The sequence below is a fragment of the Alosa pseudoharengus genome, unplaced genomic scaffold (assembly GCF_046254945.1).
Source record: "Alosa pseudoharengus isolate Yale_2024_CS ecotype anadromous, Long Island Sound unplaced genomic scaffold, YU_APseudo_1.1 YU_APseudo_1.1_scf_256, whole genome shotgun sequence".
NCBI lineage: Eukaryota > Metazoa > Chordata > Actinopteri > Clupeiformes > Clupeidae > Alosa > Alosa pseudoharengus.
In genome coordinates, this window is record NW_027468699.1 from 1 (window position 1) to 12,500 (window position 12,500).

A 12,500-nucleotide genomic window follows, 5' to 3' on the forward strand; every position below is an offset into this window, starting at 1 on the left:
AGAGAGATACGAACGACTCCTGTACATCTGCTGCTCCCAGAACTGGGAGGCCATGGGCAGCCACTTCTGGATCAAGCAGTGCAACGAGGTGAGATGACCACCACACACACACACACACACACACACACACACACACACACACAAGGGGTCCTCATTAGAATGATGCAAAGTGCAAAGTATTAAATCGAACTAAAGCTAATTTAATAACTAGGTAAAAACGAATTTCTAATTGTACGCCATTGGCAATACCTTAACCACAAACATTAATGAGTCGGCTCAATGACCCCAACAGACTGCACAACAGTTATCGTTCATGCCCAAGAAATGTGCTCGCTAATCGACCTTGCTCTTTGCCTACCATTTAAATTAGGGCCCAAGGACTCCGAGTTAGTGGACTTTCATTTAGTTAGTGGAACCAACTAGTTCCAGGAAATGTGGCTTTAATTAATGTATGTAAATTATGAATTTCAAACAAAACATTGAAGTAGCCACACAGAAACACTCTTGAATAATCCATACTCTTCAAAATGTTACAATCACATTTATGGGTGGACATGGTTTGATTTATGTCCATATAAAACATTGCATTATTGGTATTCTCCATTCTTATTCACTGAAGCAGGATCTTGTGATTTGCATATGCCACTAGCGGTAGATGAAACAGTGCTTTTGACTTTGAGAAGTCCTATGCTGTATGCCTGTGTTGAAAGAGAGGCAGTTATGTGATTAATGCTATTTCAGCACTGTTATTTCTCAATGGCACCGCTTTTACCTGATCCATTTTGGTTGAAGTTGAAAGTGTACATTTAACTCCTAAAATTAGGCAAAGTGATATTTTTTTGCCATTTTAAAAAGGTTCATTGAGCTGAGAAGTGGTCTGCAATTGCAGACATGCTGTGACTTACTGGAATATCCGGCTGTGAAACTGTATATTTGCCGCAAAGCTGTTCCCCCCCCACCACCACCCCCTCCCAACACCCCACACCCCCCCCCTCCTCCTCCTCCTCCTCCTTCTTCTTGGGGCCCAATTTGCCTTTGTTCCAAAGCGTCGAGTGTGCACTTTGTTGACGGGGATGAAACAGCCGTTACCCAACACGCTGCCTTTCATCTCGCGCCTCTTCACTTATTTCCCTTCTCTTTCTCTCGCTCTCTCTCTCTATCTCGCTCTCCTCCTCCTCCTCCTCCTCTCTCTGCCACCTCTCTGGACTGCACTGTGACTGAACAGTAATTCACAGTGTCTTCGGCTCCACCCTGTTGTTTTAGATGGGGGGGGGGGGGGGGGGTTGGGGGTCCGGTCGCAACTCGTATGAAAAATCGCACCCGCGCTCGGCGGTGCCACAATCAATGCCGCCCGCGCCCGGCTGAATTATTAATGGCGCCGCTCCGCACGGGCACAGAGAGGAGAGAGCCGGCGTTTGCTGATTCATCGTGGCGGCGTGATGAAGCATCGGCCGCTCGTTGCCGCCGGCCCTCTCCTCTCCTCTCCTCTCTCCTTTTTCTGCCAGGTCCGAGCCCCAGGCCGCTGTCTCCTGTCGTTTAGTAGTGCACGTCCATTACTTAGGACACTTTAATTAGGAATGAGTCATCCTAGCGTTGTTTGGCTAGTGTCATGCTTTTAGGATACATGACACACACACACACACACACACACACACAAAGAGGAATATATTTTACAGGGATGTAAAATATATGTAAAATGTCATGTTGCCACAGAAGCGGTGGTTAAGGTGGGCAGGTGTGCTGTTTGCTTGGTGCTGATGGCAATTGTTCAGCTGTGCCCTTCCTATTTGACCTATTCTCTCTCTCTCTCTCTCTCTCTGTGTGTGTGTGTGTGTGTGTGTGTGTGTGTGTGTGTGTGTGTGTGTGTGTGTGTGTGTAGCTGCTGCTGGCGGTGTGTGAGAAGACCACGGTGATCGGCACCAGCTGCCAGGGCTCCATGCTGCCCTCCATCACCAACGTCATCAACCTGGCCGACAGCCACGACCGCGCCGCCTTCGCCATGGCCACGCACATCAAGCAGGAGCCGCGCGAGCGAGACACCACCGAGACTAAGGAGGAGGTGACACACACACACACACACACACACACACACACACACACACACACACACACACACACACACACACACACACACAAACTCTTGTCCCTCTCTCACTCAATCACACACCTCACTCACGCACAGACACACACCTCTTTCTCACACACACACACTCGGCAGTAAAAAGTGTCACACACACATATACACATAGCAGCGAAACGTCTCTCTTTCTCTCTCTCTCCCCTCTCTTTCTCACTCTCTCTCACACTCACACACACACACACACACACACACACAGTCACTCGTAAAAAAGCAGTGAAGAAAAGTGTAATGTCAGTTCATTTGCACTGTTTACTTTGGTTAAGGGCTGCTATTGTGTTTTGGCTTCGCTCCTTCAGTAAAGCATCACAGATGAGATCAAAATATTTTTGGGATGACTTCCTATTAAGTTCCTGACTAGTCAGAGCATTAATGAACATGAACAGAATAGTTGCTGTAGTCTGTAGCCTAATTGATTGAAATACTGCATTTATTTTTATTATTATTACTAAATCACCTAATCAAAAGTTTTTTATTCTTTATATGTTTTTTATTAGCTAGGGTGGAATGACTTTGCATTCAGGTCATGTAGTGCATCTATCCCAGGTTGTCAGTGTGTCTACTAGGATAAGGAGAGAGTGGGAGTAGCAGTTGAAGGCCCAGGCAGCCTGGCTCATGTAGCTGTGTTTACACCCATCTCCTTCCCTGCCTGTTCAGTCTGATAAGCATCCTCCCTGTCCTCTCCTCTGTGTAATGCAATACGCCTGAGAGAAATGCAAGGCCAGGAGCAGATTATCAACAATCATGACATTTTTAATTGATGTAGTTTTTGAAATGTTCCTCTTATTTTGTTGTGTGTTCTTGTCAATAGTATTGTATTAAGTATTTTGGTTATGTGTGTACATGTGGTTTATTTTGTTCAATGCTCTGTGTCTGTGTTGCACAGGACGTGGAGATCGACATCGAGCTGCCGTCGGGCGACCAGGCCAGCCTGCCCAAGACCAAGGAGCAGGCGGAGCGCGACGCCGGCAACCAGCTGCACATGCTCACCAACCGCCACGACAAGTTCCTGGACTCCCTGCGCGAGGTCAAGGTCAGTCACCAGTGCCACTGGCTGCAAAGCCACCCACACTTTACCATCCACCCCTCCATCCACCCCTCTATCCACCCCTCTATCCACCCCTCTATCCACCCCTCCATCCACCCCTCCATCCACCCCTCTATCCACCCCTCTATCCACCCCTCTATCCACCCCTCCATCCACCCCTCCATCCACCCCTCCATCCACCCCACCCCACCTCTGGCACCCCAGGTCCGGATTAACCTTCTTCCTGGAGGGCAGAAACAGCAGGGGACATGAGGTGGCGTGTGAGTCATCCTCCAACCTCCCACTGGGCGGGAAAGGGTTCAGGGCCTGACTTGTCACCCGCTCCAAGTCTAAGTCACCGGCATCATTGCCGTCATGGCATTTGATTGGAAGCCAGATGGCCGCTCCTCCACAGAGCCTGACTTTCTGCCAGTTTTTTTTTTTTTTTTTTTTTTGGACGCCCACAACGAGAGAGCACTCTGAGTGACCTGTTCCCTCACAGCTCAGCCCAGCCCAGCGGTGGCTCTCGGCTAATGCGTCACCTTCACCTGTCTCACGCTCAGCCCACTGCTCCAAAGACTTGGGTGGGGCTCTGAGTCCTAATGTTGATCTTTAGCTATACCCAGTTAGCGCTCTGAGTCCTGATGTTGATCTTTAGCTATACCCAGTTAAGGATACAAGGAAGTTTATTGTCACATGCATATAGTTACTGGAAGTAAGAAATGCAGTGAAATTATGTCTGGTGTCAGCCTATTTGTGCATTTATGGGGGGGGGGGGGTAAAAAGTGCAGTAGAAGAGGGGTTTAGTAGATTAAGTGGCAAGGGCTACATAAGAAAGGTGGGGGAGGATTGGGATTGGGGGGGCACCAACAAGGAGCACCCAAGAGCAACAGGGGCAAGGAAAAACTCCCTTACCAAGGAAGAAACCTTGGGCAGATCCACGGCTCAAGGGGCTAACCCAACTGCCAGGGGTCTTGGTGTGTGTTAGCACTCTGAGTCGTAATGTTGATCTTTAGCTATACCCAGTTAGCGCTCGAATTGGCCATCGCAAATGCAGAAAGAGGGGGGGGGGGGAGTGGCAGTCTGCAGATTAGAGTGAGTAGAGATGGATTTGTCAACAAATAGATGGTAATGTTAACCACTGAAAATGAATACTACTCTGCATTCCTGGGTTCTTAAGAGTATGGGGTGTGTTTGTGTACACATGTTGTACTTTTAACCTCCGAGTATAATACCACCTCTGCAATTCAGATTCTCAACTGGGGGGGGGGCGGCGGCAATTTATTCCTTGGCTCGTTCCGTCCATCCTCTCCTGGGGGCGTTGACCGGAATGTTCTCCCGTTAGCGTTGCTTTTGATCTGAACTGCGCCCCGTTCCTTTCAAGGTCAAACTCTGCATTGATTAGAGTTTAATGGCCGGCCTCTGCGCTGTTTGATATTCACACCGTTGGATAAATGATGATGGGCTCGGTGCTTGGACCCCTACCCTCACCCTTCTCACTCTGACCCTGAGTCTAGCACCCTGATGTAAAGACTGTCAGAGGACATGGCACACACCCCTCGCTGCGTCACCTGCTGACCCCTGCAACCCACCCCAGTTGACCAGCCCCAGCTCATGTTTAATTGATCTGACCCTGTATCAGCCTCCTACCTGGTTATGGTGAAGGTGATGAGAATGACCAGGGGAGATCGACTTTTCAACATTGCCATTACTTGACGCTTATTGCTGGACACATAGTGTCGAGATAAGACTTGTGCTAGTGCTAGTTTCTGTAGATACCTGCATCCATCTTCCCAAACAAAGGTGGACATTGACTCTTAGTCTAGTCCAGATTTTGGCCCTTGGTCTCTGATGGTTTGAGGTTTGGAGATGTCTTGTGATGGATTATTTCTTCACTTTCCATACACACTCTGCATGTGTTGCCTCAGTGTTTCAAATGCAGGGATGTTCTCTGTTCTGCCATCAACTGTGTGTGTGTGTGTGTGTGTACTGTGTGTATACTGTGTGTGTGTGTTCCACTGCATTCCTACATTTCAGTGTTTAGCTTTTCGTCTACAATTTGGCCCCGAGTGCGTATCCGATTGCGCGTTGCATTACGAGTGGGCCTTTGCCAGCACTTGTTTTTTAGAGCCAGCGCGTGTGGAACTCTGCAATTCCGACTGATTGATGCCGCCCATTTAGGCAGCGCTGCTTTTAACGCGGCCTCATCCATCGATCGAGGTCTCGGAGGCACCCCTGAATCATACTGATTAGACGCACTTCCCCCTCTTTTTGGCGTGCAGCACTCCACCCTGGTCGATACACTCAGATCTGCCGGCATTAGTTAGGGGCTCGCTAAATGAAGGCTGGCAGGAGGTGGAGGGGGGGGGGGTGATGGGTGTTGGGGAGAAGGGTGTTTTTTTGGGGGAAAAGCTTGTTTGATTGGTGGGCTGGGACTGAGTGTGTGTTGTGATTGGCAGACTGGGGCGCTGCTCAACGCGCTGGTGCAGCTGTGTCACATCTCCACGCCGCTGGCCGAGAGGAGCTGGGTGCAGCTGTTCCCCCGCCTCTGGAAGATCCTGTCTGACCGGCAGCAACACGTGAGTACCGTGTTCTCATAACACACACACACACACACACACACACACACACACACACACACACCACTCAGATCCAGCTTTATTCCATCAGACTATAATGCACCTGTTTTCAACTTTTCAGCACTATAGCAACTGTGTTTGCGAGCAAGCCCCGACCATACAGAAAAGTGTGGATTTGCACTTCTAACTGCAAATTTGCACACAGTCAGGAGGAGATACATATATAAAATGATTACATTAAACACTCACACACACACTACACATACATACTCACTTATGCACCAGACACACACAAACAAAAAACCCTTCACGCATGCTCTATTTGCCCTCTAACTCAGAGCCTCATTAATCAACTGTAGAGGACTGCAAAATATGCAACTTTTTTTTGGAGAAAATGAACTGCAAGCATTACAATGTTAATGCAAAGATGTTTTAGCCTTGCGATTTCCACGAGGTTCTTGTTCTATTTGTGGTGGTAATTTTTCAACGTAAACGCTCGCGTGTTTTTCTATTTATTTCCATTTCATCCTCATTTGCATGTGGAGAAACAGGTGTGTGTGTGTGTGTGTGTGTGTGTGTGTGTGTGTGTGTGTGTGTGTGTGTGTGTGTGTGTGTGTGTGTGTGTGTGTGTGTGTGTGTGTGTGTGTGTGTGTGTGTGTGTGTGTGTGTGTGTGTGTGTGTGTGTGTGTGTGTGTGTGTGTGTGTGTGTGTGTGTGTGTGTGTGTGTGTGTGTGTGTGTGTGTGTGTGTGTTTCCATTCGCACTGAGAAATAAGCTCCAGATATATGCAGGTCTTGTGCAGAGGTTGCTCTCCCTCGCACCGAGCTGTCGGACCGGGCTGGCCCCCTGGCGTCACACCCACGCGCCCAGAGCCCCCGTTAGCGGTCAGAGGGCAGCGCTCAGTGGTCTTCCTCTTCCTCCTCCTCCTCCTCCTCCTCAAACACCACCACAGCCAGCCTGCTGAGCCCTTCTCAGTCTCGGTGTCCTGAAGCAGTCTCAGCTCAGCAGCACTGCCTCCAGGGGGGCCGACTGGCCGACCTTTCCACCCCTCCTCCCCCTACACACACACACACACACACACACACAGGGCATACACATACACACACATGCGCACGCACGCTCACACACGCACACACACACACACACACACAGGGCATACACACACATGGTGGGCCACTTGCAATGCGCTCCCCCTGTGCTCCCGACTCGGCGGGCGGCGTAATGAGGAGAAATCTCCTTCATTTATGCAAAGTCGGGAGGAAGTTTAATGGACCAGATGTCGCCTGTATTAAGAGGCCTGTTTAAGACTCCTGATTTGAAGAGATGCCTGCAGAAGTTCTTTAAAACGCGTTCCAGTCACAAAGATCTGCATCAAAGTGGCATATTCATTTTTTTCTTATTCAGTTTTTTTTTTTTGAAAAAAATGTGTTTATTTTTATGTATAATTTATTTATACTTTTTTTTGTTTTGTTACTGTGGCAACAGGAACAGGGCCAGGAAGACGCGTAGCATTTAACCTAATGAATATGCCATCTAATCATAATGCTGGACGGCTCTGTTAATTAGGAGCTTTGGCGGCCCCAGCCCCCCCGTGTCATGTGTGCGAGTGGAGAGATGTAGTTTGGAGGTTAGGCCAAAGTGAGCCTCTTATTCTCATGCAGGGCATGCTCAGGCACATGTGTAGCGCACACTGTCACCCTCCCGTGTAGCAGCAACGCTCTCTCAAGTGTCCTAGGACCTGCTGTACCAAGAAATCATGATGAACTATCCCCCCCCTCACACGCACACACACACACACACACACACACACACACACACACACACACAACATCCCGAGAGCTTTCCACTAAATTATTTGAAACGTGTTTTTGTTGAAACTGAGCAGCGAAGTCATTAACGAGATTGCAGTGCATGTTCAGAAAGCCGCCAAACCCTAGAAGAGGTTTAACAAAAACATCATTGAACTTTAGCTCTCACTCATTTTATTTTTGGCAGGCGCTGGCACCTATAGAGGCATGTATATGCAGACATAGAATGTTAAACACACTGTTCGGAATAGTCATTGTGGTGCTCAGTGAACTGTGAATGGACCTGTAATTTTAAATGGGCAAAAAAGCTGGCTGCCTGCTCTTTCAGTGGTAATGCCCCACAGGATTTTTTGAAACACTCCCCACTGTGTGTGTGTGTGTGTGTGTTTGTGTGTGTGTGTGTGAGTGAGTGTCTGTTTGAGCAGAACAACACCTCATCATCTCCAGCATATCAAGCATTTTTTTGTGACCGGAGCGCTGTTTTTTGTCCCGGCTATTGAGTAGTTGATGTGAGAGAATGGCTAACTCCCTTTTGTTTCCTTTAAACGTAAATGGATGAAATACTTGAAATACATGAAATTGTGGTCTGTTTATGAATTCCACTGGTTAAAAGCCATTCATTGTGAAAATAAGCTATTTGTTTTTTAGACCCACAACCAACACCATTCCTGTGTAAACTTGAGCATTCATTTTTGATTCATTAGGGAGGCCCTGAAAAATTGCATAATGAGTAAGCTGCAGACTTTGACGAAAACATTCAGGCTAAAAGTGTAAACACCGGAGGCTGGTTTAATTGCGTTTTGAACTTCAAAATTCCAAAGGAGCCTTTAATGAGAACCAAACCACCCTTAAGCATCGGAAATGGCCTTTAAACTAAAAGAAGATAATGTTGATCTGAAACTCTTTTTGGGAAGGAAAGTCTGAAATCTCTAACTATTATAACTCACTGGCAATATTCAGTAGTCATAATCCTCTTGTTTGCTATTGGCCAATGATTTTATTTGTGGAGTGCTTATTTGTATGTTTTTTTGTTTTGTTTGTTATTGACCTTTGACCTCTGACCTGACCCCGGCAGGCGCTGAGTGGCGAGATAGGCCCGTTCCTGTGCAGCGGCAGCCACCAGGCGCAGCGGGACTGCCAGCCGAGCGCGCTTAACTGCTTCGTGGAGGCCATGTCGCAGTGCGTGCCGCCCATCCCCATCCGGCCCTGCGTGCTCAAGTACCTGGGCAAGACGCACAACCTGTGGCTGCGCTCCACGCTCATGCTGGAGACCCAGGCCTTCGACAAAGGCCTCAGCCTGCACATCAAGCCCAAGCAGAGCACCGAGTTCTACGAGCAGGAGAGCATCACGCCGCCGCAGCAGGTACAGGGCACACACACACACACACACACACACACACACACACACACACACTAGAAAGGTGCAGAGTTTAGTGAACAAATCACACACACACAGAAATGGACGTAAGATGGGGGAAAAGTAAACAAACACAGGCACGCACATTCATAGAGGGAAAGAAAAAGGCACAGTGTCGAGTGAATCATATATATATATATATACAGAAACACACAGAGATGAAGAGTGAATCTTAACAAGCATACACACAGGTCAAAATATTACACATGCTCAAACATCAAGGGACTCCTGGCCCCACACTCAAGGCCCCATGGCATAGACACAGATACTGTACATGAAAGAACAATGACAGAATCAAAGCATGCATACACACATACCTAAACACACATGCATAACCACATACACATATCCATACGCAATACAGATTGCAGGCAGACACATTAAGCATTCAGAGCACGATCTGATGCCCGAGCACAGTCATCGTAAACGGGTCCTCTTGTCTTCACGAGCCCCTCTCCCCTTGTTTACCGTCTCCATCTGTTTCTGAGCCGGGGCCCCCACTGGTCCTAGTGCCTGCTAAATAGTGCTCGGAGGCGGACTCCCTGCAGCCTCTCTGGAGCTGGATCAGTACGGCTCTCCTCTGTCTGTCTCCCTCTTCCTTCTCTCGGCCTCCTTATGGTGACCTGGGAGCAGCCGGTCTGTAGAATATGGAAATGGCCCCGAGCCTATATTTTACTGACGTCGCTCCTCGTGTGTGTATGTCTCACTCAGGCACAGTGGTGTGGGCAGCAAGTTCAAATAAACTTAGTCTGTGTGTGTGTGTGTGTATATATTTAAAGGCAGGTCATATGCCTCAAGAAAGATGCCAGTATTTACTGTGTCTATGTTTCTGTGTTCGGCCCATTGGTATGCGGTGGATGAGGTTGTGGCTGTGTATGTTTGTGGAAATGCCTGTTTTACGTCTGTGTGTGTGTCTGGGACTGTAGCCATGAGATGTGTTCATATTGGTTTGTGTGTATATTTGTGTAAATGTCTTTGGTTAACTGTGTGTGTGTGTGTGTGTGTGTGTGTCTGTCCTGCAGGAGATCCTGGACTCCCTGGCGGAGCTCTACTCACTGCTGCAGGAGGAGGACATGTGGGCGGGGCTGTGGCAGAAACGCTGCAAGTTCCCCGAGACGAGCACGGCCATCGCCTACGAGCAGCACGGCTTCTACGAGCAGGTCAGCACACGGACGGACACACACACACACACACACACACACACACATATACACACACACACACACACACACACATATACATACATACACACACACACACACACACACACACACACACACACACCCTCAAACACATACATGTACGCACAGATGCCTATTTGCATACATTATACAAGCAGACGTGGGCAGGCACAGACATAAATCAATCTGTTGCTGGCAGCAGCGAGAAAGTAAGGTTCTTCTTGCACAGCAGAGTGCTCCTCATTTAGGGAGGGGGGAAAAAAAACTACCTCTCCCAGAAGTCACTACTCAAAGCAAGCCTGGCTCGAGCTGTTGACAGCCGTCTCGGTCCCCCCATGGGAAGAGTCTCCAAATAAAAACCTCCAGCAGAGCCAAGTAAACCCAGAGGCTTTACACTCCCTCACAGACAGACCCCCATAGGTACAAGAACACACGCACACACCACACAAATGCTCAAAAAGACACACTAAACACATAAGGACAAAGACATACATGTAGGTTGTCGATTTTATACTTCGGATCAATCGGGATACTCTACTGATCCAGAATCAGGTGGAAGATCATGATGAGCTCCCCAGCTCAACCACTCAGATGCCTCTCTGCTTATGCGCATACAGTACGTACGTAGGTAGGTATTATGGATTTGTTTGATGAGTGTGTGTGTGTGTGTGTGTGTGTGTGTGTGTGCAGGCCCAGGAGAGTTATGAGAAGGCCATGGAGAAAGCGCGGAAGGAACACGAAAGGAGCAACATCTCCCCCGCCATCTTCCCCGAGTACCAGCTGTGGGAGGACCACTGGATCCGGTGAGCAGTGTACACACACACACACACACACACACACACACACACACACACACACACACACACACACACGTGAAATTGTCTGTTCTCTTGATTAAACGGCCCCATGCCTGGGGCTAATGTTAATGTCAGCCACATCCGCATCAGGGCATGATTCACCTCATTTCCATCACTAGCAGGAAAGCTCATCAAAAAATGATATTATTTTTTTTTTCAATTAATAAATCAAATTTTTAATTGGCCACATGAATTAGCTCCATTATCATGGTAAGCTGACCAAGTCAGACCATGTGCGGACATAATATGGTTAGTTGTTATTCTGGGTTGAGCTTATTTAGCGCAGATGTTGTCGCCGAAGAAAAATGGCGTCAGGAGTAGCATTTCACCAACCTTTCAAGAACGTGACGCTGTCTAGATGTGGCCGGCGAAAGTAGCTCCCAAATGTGCAATCTGTCCTGGCCCACTGGCATTTCATTACTGCGGGCAACAAATGCATTACTGTTCGCTTGGAGTGAATCTCATCTAGTGCGCACTGGGGTTTTGTTTTATGAAGTGATGGCGGACGCAACCACATTGCATTTCCATGTTGTTGTTGTTTTTTTTTGTCCTTTTTCTTTTTTCTTTCCTTTTTTTTGTTGACCTTATTTCCTGTGCGCAGTCCGAGTCGAACTCAGCAGATTCCTCCCAAACGGGCGCAGGATGGAGTCCGGAACGCTGCATAGTCGAAAGGGCATTGAAAGCACAGCTTTTCATCAGTGACATTTATATCGTGTGTGTGTGTGTGTGTGTGTGTGTGTGTGTGTGTGTGTGTGTGTGTGTGTGTGTGTACATCACCTGTGTGTGTGTGTGTGTGTGTGTGTGTGTGTGTGTGTGTGTATGTATATATCACCTGTGTGTATGTGTGTGAGCCTATTCAGAAGCTCTTGGCTGCCGTTTTGTGTGTCCACTCACTGGCCTTGCGTCTTCTCCCCCCCTTTGCTCCAGGTGCTCCAAGGAGCTGAACCAGTGGGAGCCGCTGACGGAGTACGGCCAGTCCAAGGGCCACACCAACCCCTACCTGGTGCTGGAGTGTGCCTGGAGGGTCTCCAACTGGACCGCCATGAAGGAGGCCCTGGCCCAGGTAAGGCCCCCCCCCCACCACCATGTCCAGCGGCTCCTTCAGCACTGACCGAGTGGACACAGGGACTCCCTGGAATGCTAGGGACAGATGGAAAGGGAGTGACTAAATGTGTTTTTGTTTGTCTCAGTGTTTTGTTTGTTTGTTTGCCAATCGAGTAGCTCATTGTTCAGATCACCACGTACGTACGGTGCCAGTTTGCGCAGCATGCAGCTCTGGCACAAATACGCCAGCGATGCCTCCAGCACGGTCCAATGAGACACCTGGCACACCACACGGGCATCAAACAGAACATGCCAACATGGATCGGTCCAGACTCCAGTTAGTCGCTGATGAGCATATCCCATCATGCAACTTGATGGTGGCAAAGGCCATCTTTCTGGCCCACCCGTGCTTCACCTCACCACCACACCTGGTCCCTAATGAAATGCCATT

General features: G+C 48.6%; 1 protein-coding gene across 1 annotated transcript in view; it reads left to right on the plus strand.

Annotated features, from left to right (window-relative positions):
• Positions 1 to 4: 4 nt before the first annotated feature.
• LOC143099245 (transformation/transcription domain-associated protein-like) overlaps positions 5 to 12,500 on the plus strand; it is a gene marked incomplete at its 5' end in the record, with an annotated part of 26,848 nt that continues 14,352 nt past the window's right edge. Inside the window, 8 exons of the mRNA XM_076262339.1 lie at positions 5 to 88; positions 1,880 to 2,059; positions 3,024 to 3,170; positions 5,624 to 5,743; positions 8,626 to 8,913; positions 9,990 to 10,127; positions 10,839 to 10,951; positions 11,933 to 12,068. Coding sequence (XP_076118454.1) covers positions 5 to 88; positions 1,880 to 2,059; positions 3,024 to 3,170; positions 5,624 to 5,743; positions 8,626 to 8,913; positions 9,990 to 10,127; positions 10,839 to 10,951; positions 11,933 to 12,068 — 1,206 coding nt within the window. The remainder of the gene's footprint in view (positions 89 to 1,879; positions 2,060 to 3,023; positions 3,171 to 5,623; positions 5,744 to 8,625; positions 8,914 to 9,989; positions 10,128 to 10,838; positions 10,952 to 11,932; positions 12,069 to 12,500) is intronic.